The 11,507-nt window shown below is 41.8% G+C and overlaps 1 protein-coding gene across 1 annotated transcript; it reads left to right on the top strand.

Moving 5' to 3' along the window:
* The first annotated feature begins 746 nt into the window (after nucleotides 1-746).
* On the top strand, nucleotides 747-11,140 carry CARD6 (caspase recruitment domain family member 6). The gene is made up of 3 exons (XM_046001022.1): nucleotides 747-1,186; nucleotides 2,792-3,394; nucleotides 8,078-11,140. The coding sequence occupies exons 1-3, from the start codon at nucleotides 904-906 to the stop codon at nucleotides 10,483-10,485; spliced, it is 3,294 nt and encodes a 1,097-aa protein (XP_045856978.1). The 5' UTR covers nucleotides 747-903; the 3' UTR covers nucleotides 10,486-11,140.
* The last annotated feature ends 367 nt before the right edge of the window (nucleotides 11,141-11,507 follow it).

The following is an 11,507-nucleotide window of genomic DNA, read 5'->3' as shown; positions in this document are numbered from 1 at the left end:
AGCTCGTGACCCTGAGATCAAGAGTCTCATGCTCCACTGACTGAGCCAGCCAGGCACCCTGCTTCATCCTTTTAAACTATTCGTTTTTGTTTTAGTGTTGATATATCAACATTTTTCCCACATATCCCCAATTCGTGGAAATCTTAGTTATCTTAAATTTTCTGGTATTATAAATGACATCATGCAGATTCTTGCACATTTATCTTTGGACATTTGTCTGATTATTTCCTTAAGATAATTACCTAGAAGTGAAATTGCTGGGTTGAATAGTGTAAACTTGTATTTTTATTTATCTGCATTTATTTATTTATTTATTTATTATTTATTGCTGCCTATTGCTAGATTTCTCTCCAGAAAGAGTTAATCAGTTCCCATTCTTATCACAAATAGAGCTCAGAACACCTAGTCCAGACTGAAGTTCAAGAGACTTCTCAGGGGAATTGATTCTGGGCCTGAGTCAAAATGAGACTGACTCAAGTTATCAAAAGAGTAGGGAGCCAGGCCTGTGGGCTCAGGGCTAGATTTCCACACGGTCTTGGCTTGTTTTTATCCACTCTCGTCAATGCTAGGTATCTTTGACGTGTTTAATCTTTGCCATTTTTTTTTTAAGTTTTATTTATTTATTTGACAGAGAGAGAGAAAAAGAGATCACAAGTAGGCCAAGAGGCAGGCAGAGAGGGAGGAGGAAGCAGGCTTCCTGCTGTGAGCAGAGAGCCCCCCGTGCGGGGTGGGGGGGGACTCCATCCCAGGACCCTGGGATCATGACCTGAGCTGAAGGCAGAGGCCTTAACCCAGTGAGCCACCCAGGCGCCCCTGCCATTTTTTTTTTTTTTTTAAACCTGTATTCATTTACTATTGAAACAGTTTCATAATCCATTTCCTGGTCTAGAGGACGGGAGAACAATGGCTGCCGGGAGTGTTCCTTCTGAGCTCATAGAAAGAGAACGGAAAAAGTTACTTGAAATCCTCCAACAAGATCCTGATTCTGTCTTAGACACATTAACCTCTCGGAGGCTGGTTTCTGAGGAAGAGTATCAGACTCTGGAGAATATTGCAGATCCTCTGAAGAAAAGTCGAAAGCTGTTGATTTTGGTACAGAAAAAGGGAGAGGTGTGCTGTCAGCATTTTCTCAAGTGTTTACTTAGTACTTTTCCAGAGTCAGCTACCATTTGGGGCTTAGAGCATGGTAAGCTGGATTTCTATACTTTTTTTGGGGGGGGGGGTGGGAGGGACAAGGCAGATTTCCTGAAAAAAGAAAATAATTGCCTTTTGTTTTCAAATGAAAACAGACAAATGTCTGTCTCCCGGAGATAATTTTCTCTGAAATATGATAGAGGGTAAAAGTGTCTAGGAATTTAAAAGCAGGGAGCAATGTATCTTATTGGCTTAAGGGATTGATAATTTTTTGTTGAAACTGTATCTAAAATTTGCAGGGATTTTTTAGTGCTAGTATAAACTGCTTACTATTCAGTAAGTAACTTCATGGATATTTAACAACCCCAAGACCAAGTGCTGCATCTTTCACTTAGTATAACCATTTTGGAAATAGCAGAAAAACGATACATGGTGGATCAATAACTTCATTTTTTCTGTGATAAGAATGCCAGCAGAAGCCTATTCTCTGGAGCAATTCAAATGCTAATTCTTTTTTTTTTCCCCTAAGATTGATTTTATTTATTTATTTAAAGATTTTATTTATTTATTTGACTCACGGAGATCACAAGTAGGCAGAGAGGCAGGCAACTGAGAGAGAGGAGGAAGCAGGCTCCCCCACTGAGCAGAGAGCCCCATGCTGGGCTCCATGCTGGGCTCCATGCTTGGCTCTATCCCAGGACCCTGGGATCATGACCTGAGCCGAAGGCAGAAACTTTAACCCGCTGAGCCACCCAGGCATCCCTGAAGATTTTATTTATTTATTTGACAGAGAGCAAGCGAGAGAGGGAGAGATTGAGAGAGAGAGAGAGAGAGATAGTGACAGCGAGAGAGGGAATATAAGCAGGGGGAATGGGAGAGGGAAAAGCAGGTTTCCCATGCAGGGCTCTTTCCTAGGACCTTGGGATCATGACCTGAGCTGAAGGCAGACACTTAACCGACTAAGCGACCCAGGTGCCCCTCAGATGCTAATTCCTCAATGTTAAAAATATTTTGTGGCAGATGAGGGAGTAATTCTTTCAGAATGGATTGTTTAGCAATTTTGTAGATTACCACTAGAAGCAGGTGTAGCTCCTTTTTCTGAAAGTCTAAAAAATATTGAGGATCATTTTAAGAGATATTAGAGAGGTAGAGGCTCAGATAAAAAGTTAATGTTAATGATCTCTACTGTAGGACAAGAACCATATACTTAGAGAAATAGATACTATTATTTCTAGGACTTACTATTCCAAATTAGAACTATTTGCTTCCTGATTAGAAATGATTAGGATCAGATTTCATTAGCATTGGCTCTAGGAAATCTGAGTTGGTTTTGGGTTACAGTAAAACCACAACTAAGCACTGTTCATAGGATTCACATTTTCTGTTTCACTCATGTACTCTTCAAGTTTTCTACAAAAAACTCAAACTTTTGAGCAAGATAGGAACGTGATTTGATTTTTTTTTTTCCAGTGAGAGAAAGGATGCCAGGTGACTTGTTATTTATGTGGGAGATGCTAGGTATTCCTATCCTCCAGTTTTGAAATAAAGAAGAGAGATGATGCTTTGAGGTCCTGGAAACTCAAGTTATTATAAAATTTATTCTTGTTAATTTGGAAAAATGAAACAACCTCCCTCCCAACTCTCTTGTTCTTTTCAGAATTTTTAAAGCATGAGAATATACAACCTCCTCAACCTATAGGGGTAAACAAGAATTCAGAAGATTTTTTTTCCTCTGGAGAGAAACAGCCTGAGAATCCTGAGATCACAGTATCCTTCACAGAGAAAGAACACCTGGATATGGGAATCTCTGAATCCTTTGGGGAGAAGAAAACAAGTCATAAAGAAACTGCTTGGACCTCCAGCGAAGATGAGAAGGAATACAACACGCCCAAAGTCATATCACCACATTCAGTTGAGAACCCCGAATATGAAATTCCAGAAACTATTGTTTATTTACAGGATGGACAGAGATATGAGAAGCCAGATGATTCTTTGTACTTAGGAAGAGAGGAATATCTAGAATCCCTTGGATACTCGGAAGATGCAGAGCCCGATGTGGAAGAAGAGGCTTATAATGACTCAGAGCACAGTGTTTATGATGGTGAAGAGGGCTGTGCGTATTCAGAAACCCTGCACTTCTCTGAGGAAGAACAGAGCTATGAGGATTCAGAAACTGGCATGTCGTTGGAGGAGGAGGAGGAGGAGGAGGAGGAAGAGGAGGGAGAGCAGAAGGAGGAGGAGGAGGAGAAAAGGATTGAAGGTATGGGAATGATATGTGATAGTTGGGCAACAACTTATTCCATCCCATAATGGGGAGAAGGGGTGAAGATAGGCACTAGACATCAGCAGAAAAGCTGCTACTCAGATTCTTTATGCCTCCCTAACCTGGAATTTCCTTAGAGGTGGGTGTTGACAGAGAGGAAGACTCAGGGCCTATGCAATGGTGGACAGTATAAGCAAAAATAAATACTGATTGTCAGCTTATAGGTTTCTGCAGTCACTTCCTGTGATGCATAAAAGAAGCTGCTAACCACTAATTTTAGGTGTTACCTTCTATTGTTCAAAGTAAGCCTCTTAAGTCATTTTAGTGTCTTTGTGACAAATGGCATATGGAGGTTATGGTCCTAACTACTGAAGTGAAAATCAGAGAGGAGCCTGTGATGAATGGATAAGATCCCCAAATACTGTTACTTGGCTTGATCTGGTCATAAATTGCTATCTTGGTAAGGGAAAATTATATCAGTATCTTTAATTGGAATAGTTCTGAATGAAAATTTGAAAACTGAGAAATGCTTCATTTGAAGAGATATTGTTTATGAAAATAAATATCCCCAAGTTCTGAGTAGAGGAGGGAAAGGTAACTCTCATCTCCCATTCAGTTCAAATCCTGGGGATTCACCATCTAGTTCTAGGAAGGAAAGGAGTAATATCCTCCTCATCAGACCTTTTATTAGTTTGCTAGCGAAGTACCCCAAATGGGGGAATGTAAATAATAAACAACAGAAACGTTTTATCTCAGTTGAGAGGCGTGAATCAAAGTGTCTATAAGGTTGGTTACTTCTGAAGCCTGTAAAGGAGAATCTGTTCCTGGTTTCTGGTGGTTTGCTGGAAATCTTTGGCATTCTTTGGCTTGTAAAAATATCCCTCTCATCTGCCTTCATCTTCATCTTTGTCTCCCTGAGTGCGTTTCTCTAGGTCCAAATTTCCCCCTTTCATAAGGACATTAGTCATATTGGATTAGGGCCCACCCTAATGACCTTGTCTTAACTAATTATACCTGCGGTGACCCTATTTCCAAATAACATCACATCCTGAGGTACTGGGGGTTAGGATATCAACATATGAATTTGAGGGGTACATAATTTAACCCACAACACAAATCTTGTCCCACCCCTGTACCTTCCCAGCCCATTATCATTTTTAGGTGTCCTTCTCAATTTTTATTTATTTACACGTTTCACTTATTGTATAGGGTTGACTTAATTATTCATTACATAGTATCATCATTATTCTGTAACCAACCCCTTTTGTCTGTTTATTCCATTTTTTCTTCATTCTCCGTTCCTCCATAGGTAACATTCTAATATTATGATGCGTTTCTTGCATATTACTGTTTGCTGGTATGCTCTTGTTTTCTGTATCATTTATTTTTTGCAACAGTAGCGCTGCATAACAGAGCTTACCAAAACAATAAGAGTGTCTGCAGTTGGCTAGGCAGTTCTTCTGGTCTTTCCTGGGTTTATGTAAGTGTCTATGGTCAGCTGGTGATAGGCTTGTCTGTCATCTCCTGGCAGGCTGGTCTGGACTTCTTCTCAGACTAGATGGGGCACCGTCTTATGGTGAGGACAGAGGAGTATAAGAGAGAGAAGACAAGAAAGAGAGGGAGAGAGAGAAAGAGAGACAGAGAGAGGAAGAGCCTTAGACTCAGAACTATCATCCCATCTGTATTAGCTTCCTAGGGCTCACCAAAGTACTACAAAGGGTGGCTTAGGACAATGGGAGATTTACTGTCTCTCGATTATGGAGGCCAGAGGTCTGAAACCAATGTGTTAGCAGGGTCACACTGTCTCAGCAGGCATTAGGCAAAGTGCTGTTCCCAGTCTTTTCTCCCTAGTTTCTGGTAGCCTCAGTTAGTCCCTGGCTTGTAGATGACCGACCGTCTTCTCTCTATGGGTCTTCAGATCATTTTCCCTCTGTGCATGTCTCTGTTTTCAAAATTCCCCTTTTTGTAAGGATACTGGTCTTATTGGACGGGGCCCACCCTAACGACCTCATTTTAACTTGACCTCCGTAAAGACCTTATTTACAGATAAGGTCACATTCTGAGGTAGGGGGGACTTCAACACAGTTTTGTTTTTGTTTTTGTTTTTCAGGGTTGGGGGTGGAAAGTAGACATAATTCAACCCATAACACCATCACTTCTGCCACATTCTGATGGTCAAAGTATGTCACAAAGACAGTGCAAATTCAAGGACTAGGAAAAAATAGATACCACTTCTTACAAAGCAATATTGCAGAAAGCCAAAATATATCCAGAAAGCCATTAATTGGGGCTATTTTTTGCAATCAATGTAACACCTTTAGCAAAACAGGTCAAGAAAAGAGATGCTTAACCCAGGAGAATAAACCCCCAGCCACCTCTCTAGTTTGTTAAATATCTTCAAAGAATCTTCATTTTTTATTTTTATTTTTTTTTATTATTTTTTTTTTAAGATTTTATTTATTTATTTGACAGAGAGAGATCACAAGTAGACAGAGAGGCAGACAGAGAGAGTGAGAGGGAAGCAGGCTCCCCGCTGAGCAGAGAGCCCGATGCGGGACTCGATCCCAGGACCCTGAGATCATGACCTGAGCCGAAGGCAGCAGCTTAAACCACTGAGCCACCCAGGCGCCCCGAATCTTCATTTTTTAAAATCTGTTCTAGTTTCCAGTTAACCTAACTGGACTCAAATTCAAAATTCTCCTTTTGGTGGGTGGCAGCTAAAATCTCTTGATCATTTCTTTTGCCTCAGCTGGGCTATTTTCATGAGTTTTAAATTTATAAAAATGTATTAGGTTCTTGGAAGACATGAGTGGCTCAGCTGGCTAAGCATCTGCCTTCGGCTCAGGTCATGATCCCAGGGTCCTGGGATTGAGTCCTACATTGGGCTCCCTGCTCAGTGGGGAGTCTGCTTCTTCCTCTGCTTGCCATCCTGCCTGCTTGTGCACATGCTCTATCTCTCTCTCTTTCTCTGACAAATAAATAAAATCTTAAAGAAAACATGTATTGGATTCTAGATATTATTGCTTCTTAAATTTTTGTTTTTCTTTTTATCCAGCTCTGTGCTTATTGATTGTATCATTGTTGCTATGTAAGATTTACTCTGTTGCTTCTTGGTGGTATCCCAAATGAGCTCCATAGTAAGACTGTTATTACCTTGTCAATTCTAGACATCTTGGCCTGGGCTGTGTGAGTACTGGTTTTTGTGCTGAAGAAATAGTGGATTGTTGTCCAAAGTCAGCCTAGTTGATAGGCAAGAGCAGGACCTAAAAACTTTCCTGCAACCTGTCCTCTCACTGTCTCCTCTGGGAACCCATTTTGCTAGCCTCAACTCCTCCCTCACCTTCTTTCCCCAAAACATATTCCAATTCAAGCAACTTTTAGACTGCCCGAGGATTTCTCAGAGTTACCTTTGTTAATTATTAAAATCCATATTTTTTGCTCAGTTCTGTTCTTTCTTCCAGGCTATTTTTAAAAAAGATTTATTTATTTGAGAGAGAGAGAAAGAGAGAGAGGGAGAGGGAGAGAGAGAATCTTAAGTAGATACCACTCTGAGCACAGAGCCCAACACAGGGCTCACAACCATGAGATCATGACCTGAGCCAAAATTAAGAGTTAGATATTTAACTGATTGAGCCGCCCAGGTGCTCCTCTTCCAGGTTATTTTTATAAGGGATCCAAGAATCTTTTTTTTTTTTTTAAGATTTTATTTATTTATTTGACAGAGAGAGAGACAGCATGGACACAAGCAGGGGGAGTGGAAGGCAGAGGGAGAGGGAGAAGCAAGCTCCCTGTAGAGCAGGGGAAGCTGGATATGGGACCCAATCCCAGGGCTCTGGGATCATGACCTGAGCCAAAGGCGGTGGCTTAACCAATTGGGCCACCCAGGAGCCCTGGGATCCAAGAGTCTTATGTTAGTTTGCCATCTACCAGGAGTAGAAAATGCTCTCTGGTCTTTTTTTTCTACTAAGCACTATCTCTATTCCCAAGAAGTGGTTAGGAGGCATATTAGAAAACGGGAGATTAGGAGAAATTAGGTACAACGCATAAATTCTGAGAAAGGTTTAATGGGAATGAAATCTTCCATTTTTCTAAACTTAAGCAAGAGATACATTTAAGAGAGAAATCAGTATCAACCTAGGAAATTCCTCACACATGTATATCATGAAGCATTAACAGTGTTTTCCATTGATACATATAAGCATTAGTCAAAAACCTGGAAAACCTAAATGATCCTCTGTAGATAATGGTTAAATACATAATGGTCCATCTAAATCATGAAATATGATCAATTACTTAAAATTAATTAAGTCAATCTCTGTATAAACTGATTTGGAAGAATTTGCAAATGATACCATTAAGTGAAAAGAAGTTGAAGAATCACTCGTTTAGTATAATATCATTTATATAAAAATAAAATAATATCCACCAAACCAAATGATATATTTCTCTCTATGCATGCATACTTAATGTACTTGCATGGAATAAGGATGGGAAGCAAACATACGTCACGCATTGACATCTCTTAGAAGGAAAGTGGAATTGGCAAAAGGGAGCTTTCACTTTATTTGTGTTGTTCTATCTTTTCACAGTGATAATGTCAATTACTTATTTAGTTTTAGAACTCCATGAAGGAAGCTTGACTCTGAATGTGACATTCACTGAGTATCTTTTTCCCTGCAGAAAGAAAAAACGTGTTTCAAGATGTCTTATCATGTTTAAACATGGATAGGAGCAGAAAGCTTCTGCCGGATGTTGTTAAGCAATTCTCCTTAGATCGAGGATGTATGTGGACACCTGAGACTCCCGGAGACTTAGCCTGGAATTTCCTGATGAAAGTTCAAGCTCTGGATGTGACAGCCAGAGACACAGCCCTTAGACACAGGGTTCCAGGTGAAGATGGCAAAGAGGAATTGGTGACTGGAGTAGAGAATTTGGAAATCAGGGACGTACAAACCATTCATCCCTTTGATGTTCTTTGTGCCTCTATGCTCTGTTCAGACAGCTCCTTGCAGCGTGAAGTCATGTCAAACATGTATCAGTGCGGGTTTGCTCTTCCCCTGCTCCTGCCAGATGCAGAAAACAATAAAAGCATCTTAATGCTAGGGGCCATGAAGGACGTTGTGAAAAAGTGGTCAACACAGTCTTCAGGAGGGCCCCCGGGGGACACAGAAAAGTTTCCGAAGATGCCTGTCATCTCCTTTGTGCGCCTAGGGTACTGTAGCTTCTCCAAGTCCAGAATCCTCAACAGACTGCTTGGTCCTGCCCAACTGAAATCACACAAAATCTTTCTCCATCAGGATTTTACTGTCCCAGTGCTTCCCCGGCAAATCTCTGATGGCCTGGTTGAGATAACGTGGCATTTTCCTGAGCGTGACTGTCTAAAGGAAAACCCTAGTTTTTTCCAGAAGCCTGTTGCTCTGGCCAACCTCCGTGGAGATCTAGAAAATTTTTGGACACAGTTTGGTTTTTTGGTGGAAGTTTCCTCAGCTGTGTTTTTTTTCACTGACTACCTAGGTGAGAAGGAGTGGGACTTGCTAATGTTTTTAGGAGAAGCTGCCACTGAGAGATTGTACTTTGTCCTCAGTCCCCAGGCCCAGGAGAGTGAAGAGGCTCAACTTTTCCAGAGGATTCTAAAGTTGAAGCCATCACAGCTACTGTTTTGGGAGGAGGAGGAAGCTGGGGAGAGAGGGAAGAATATGGAGGGTCTTCAGGCTGCTCTGCAGGAAGTGATGTCCTCTTCACTCAGATGTGTGACCATGGAGGAGATGGGCTCCCTGGCCAGGGAGTTGGGAATCCAGGTAGATCAAGACTTTGAGAACATTCAGGGAATTCACAGTTCCTCCTGTGAAAACCTGGCTGAAGATGAGAGACAACAAAGACACAGTCAGCCAGAAAGCTCATCTGAAAGCGCAGCTGAGATGCCTGTAAGCGAGCCTGGGGCTAGCTGGAATCTTCAGAATTTCCACTGCACCCCAGTACTCATGCCTCCTCAGGAAAACGTCTATCCTCTACCAACCAGAATTGGAGGTAACTTTAACCATGTGTCTCTGAAAGCCCCCTGGGTTATAGGCTCCCACTTTTGGTCAGAGCAGAGGACCAGGTGGTTCCGTCCCTGGCCCTTTCAGAAAACAAGGGGCCATGGTCGAGGTAAAAGTTTTAGGTCTCAGTACTTCCCACCCCAGAGATTTTATTCACCTGAAAGATTTATAAAATTTCCAAGAACTTCTTGGGGATATTGCATGGATAAAACAAGACCTGTGTCTCAGCATGTACAGGCCTGGCCTAAGAGACCACAGGAGGACAGAACAATGGGAGCTCTTAAAAGATCTGGGGCAGTGGTCTCCCACACAGGTCACTTCCATTCCCTGGGTTTGCAGCCAGCAGGAACAGGTGGGAAGCCACAGCCTAAACAAGCCTATGCCCAGAGAACACAGCCAACTAGGGCAACTGAGAAACCTATAAAAACAACATCCCATATTGAAGGTCTTTACCCCCAGGCCTTCCAACCAGCTGGAGCCATACAGAAACCTGTAAGACCTGCTTTTCAGCAAGGAGCCAAACTGAAGGCACAGGATGGGCCTTCAAATCCAACTTTTCAAATGGGATCCTATCCCAGGTCCAACAGCAAGTGTTTACCCAGCTCCCAATTCACATCCAACCAGCCCAAGCCATTCCAGGTCAACCAATCCCAGCCTGTGCCCTCTCAACCCAAACCCATGCACACAAAACCCGCTCATCCCCGGCCCTCCCAGACTAAACCCTTTCCAGCCATCCCCACTCAACCCCAGCCCTCCCAAGCTAAACCCTCTCCACCTAAACCTACTCAGCCCAAGCCATGCCCACCCCAGGCCTCCCAATCTAAGCCTTCTCAGCCCAGACCCACTCAGCCCAAGCCATGCCCACCCCAGGCCTCCCAATCTAAGCCTTCTCAGCCCAGACCCACTCAGCCCAAACCATGCTCACCCCAGGCCTCCCAATCCAAGCCTTCTCAGCCCAGGCCCACTCAACCCAAGTCATGTAGGACCAGTCCTTCACAGGCTAAGACAAACAATCTAAGAGCAGCACCCAAGAGGGCAGGAAAACATTAAAGTGCTTACTCTAGAGACCTATGAAACAAATCCTTCATCCAGGACATTGCTGTCATACGATAACCTAAAGAAGACTGGCAGAGATGTCAGAGATTCCCATCATTAACATGACAGAAAGAAAAAAAAAAAGGTGTGCACAGCTTAACTGGTATCATTAAAATATCTGTAAGAATTGTGTCTACCAAAAGAAAGAATATGAAAAAAATTAAGAGTAGAATCAGGGAGTAAATAAATTAACTGAACCCAACCTTGAATATTAGGTAATATATAATCTGATTGCCAGGAAAGGTGCTGTTGAGATGACTCCATAAAATAAGGCTCAGGCAGCTCAGTGTTACAAGAAAAACTGTTCTCGACGTTTGCTGCTCCAGAGGTGTCTTGGTCAAAACTTTTTGGTTCCCTTATCAGCCATTAAGCAGATAATCTATTTACCTGTGGTAACAGCTCTAATTTGCTTGGATGTTATAATTCTCTCATTTTACCCTTACATACAGGAATAATGAGCTGAAAACCAATGAGATGAATTATTTTGCATTTACTTGGGTATGATTTGTGTATGTTTTATATTTAAAGTATTTGTAGGGACGCCCATGTGACTCAGTTGTTAAGTGGCTGCCTTTGGCTCAGGGTTCCATCCCAGGACCCTGGACCCTGGACCCTGAGATTGAGCCCCGCATCGGGCTCTTTGCTTACCAGGAAGCCTGCTTCCCCCTCTCCTACTCCCCCTTCTTGTGTTCCCTTTCTCACTGTGTCTCTCTCTGTCAAATAATAAATAAATAAATATATAAATGAAATAAAATCTTAGAAAAAATATATATAGTATTTGTAATAGTTAAGGTAATTTGGTTTATTAAAAGATCTGATATCCTCATGATTTCAACTTAAAATGCGTAATTGAATTTTTGATTTTAGAGTTACAAAGCTTGTGGAAAGCATTGCAATGTTTAAGAGAACTTAAGATTCACAAAATTTGCAATTTTACTTTATTAGCTTCATTACTATCCTAAACATTTGGGTAAGAT

Source organism: Meles meles, chromosome 3 (assembly GCF_922984935.1).
Source record: "Meles meles chromosome 3, mMelMel3.1 paternal haplotype, whole genome shotgun sequence".
NCBI classification, from domain to species: Eukaryota; Metazoa; Chordata; class Mammalia; order Carnivora; family Mustelidae; genus Meles; species Meles meles.
The sequence above is the reverse complement of the archived record's forward strand: the minus strand, read 5'-3'. Positions and strand labels throughout refer to the sequence as shown.

What these genes read in the sequence shown, in the direction of transcription:
- CARD6 (XM_046001022.1), top strand. Translation starts at nt 904, where the DNA reads ATGGCTGCCGGGAGTGTTCCTTCTGAGCTCATAGAAAGAGAACGGAAA. An exon ending in CATTTGGGGCTTAGAGCATG is followed by an intron (nt 1,187 to 2,791) that starts GTAAGCTGGATT and finishes TGTTCTTTTCAG; the next exon opens with AATTTTTAAAGCATGAGAAT. An exon ending in GGAGGAGAAAAGGATTGAAG is followed by an intron (nt 3,395 to 8,077) that starts GTATGGGAATGA and finishes TTTTCCCTGCAG; the next exon opens with AAAGAAAAAACGTGTTTCAA.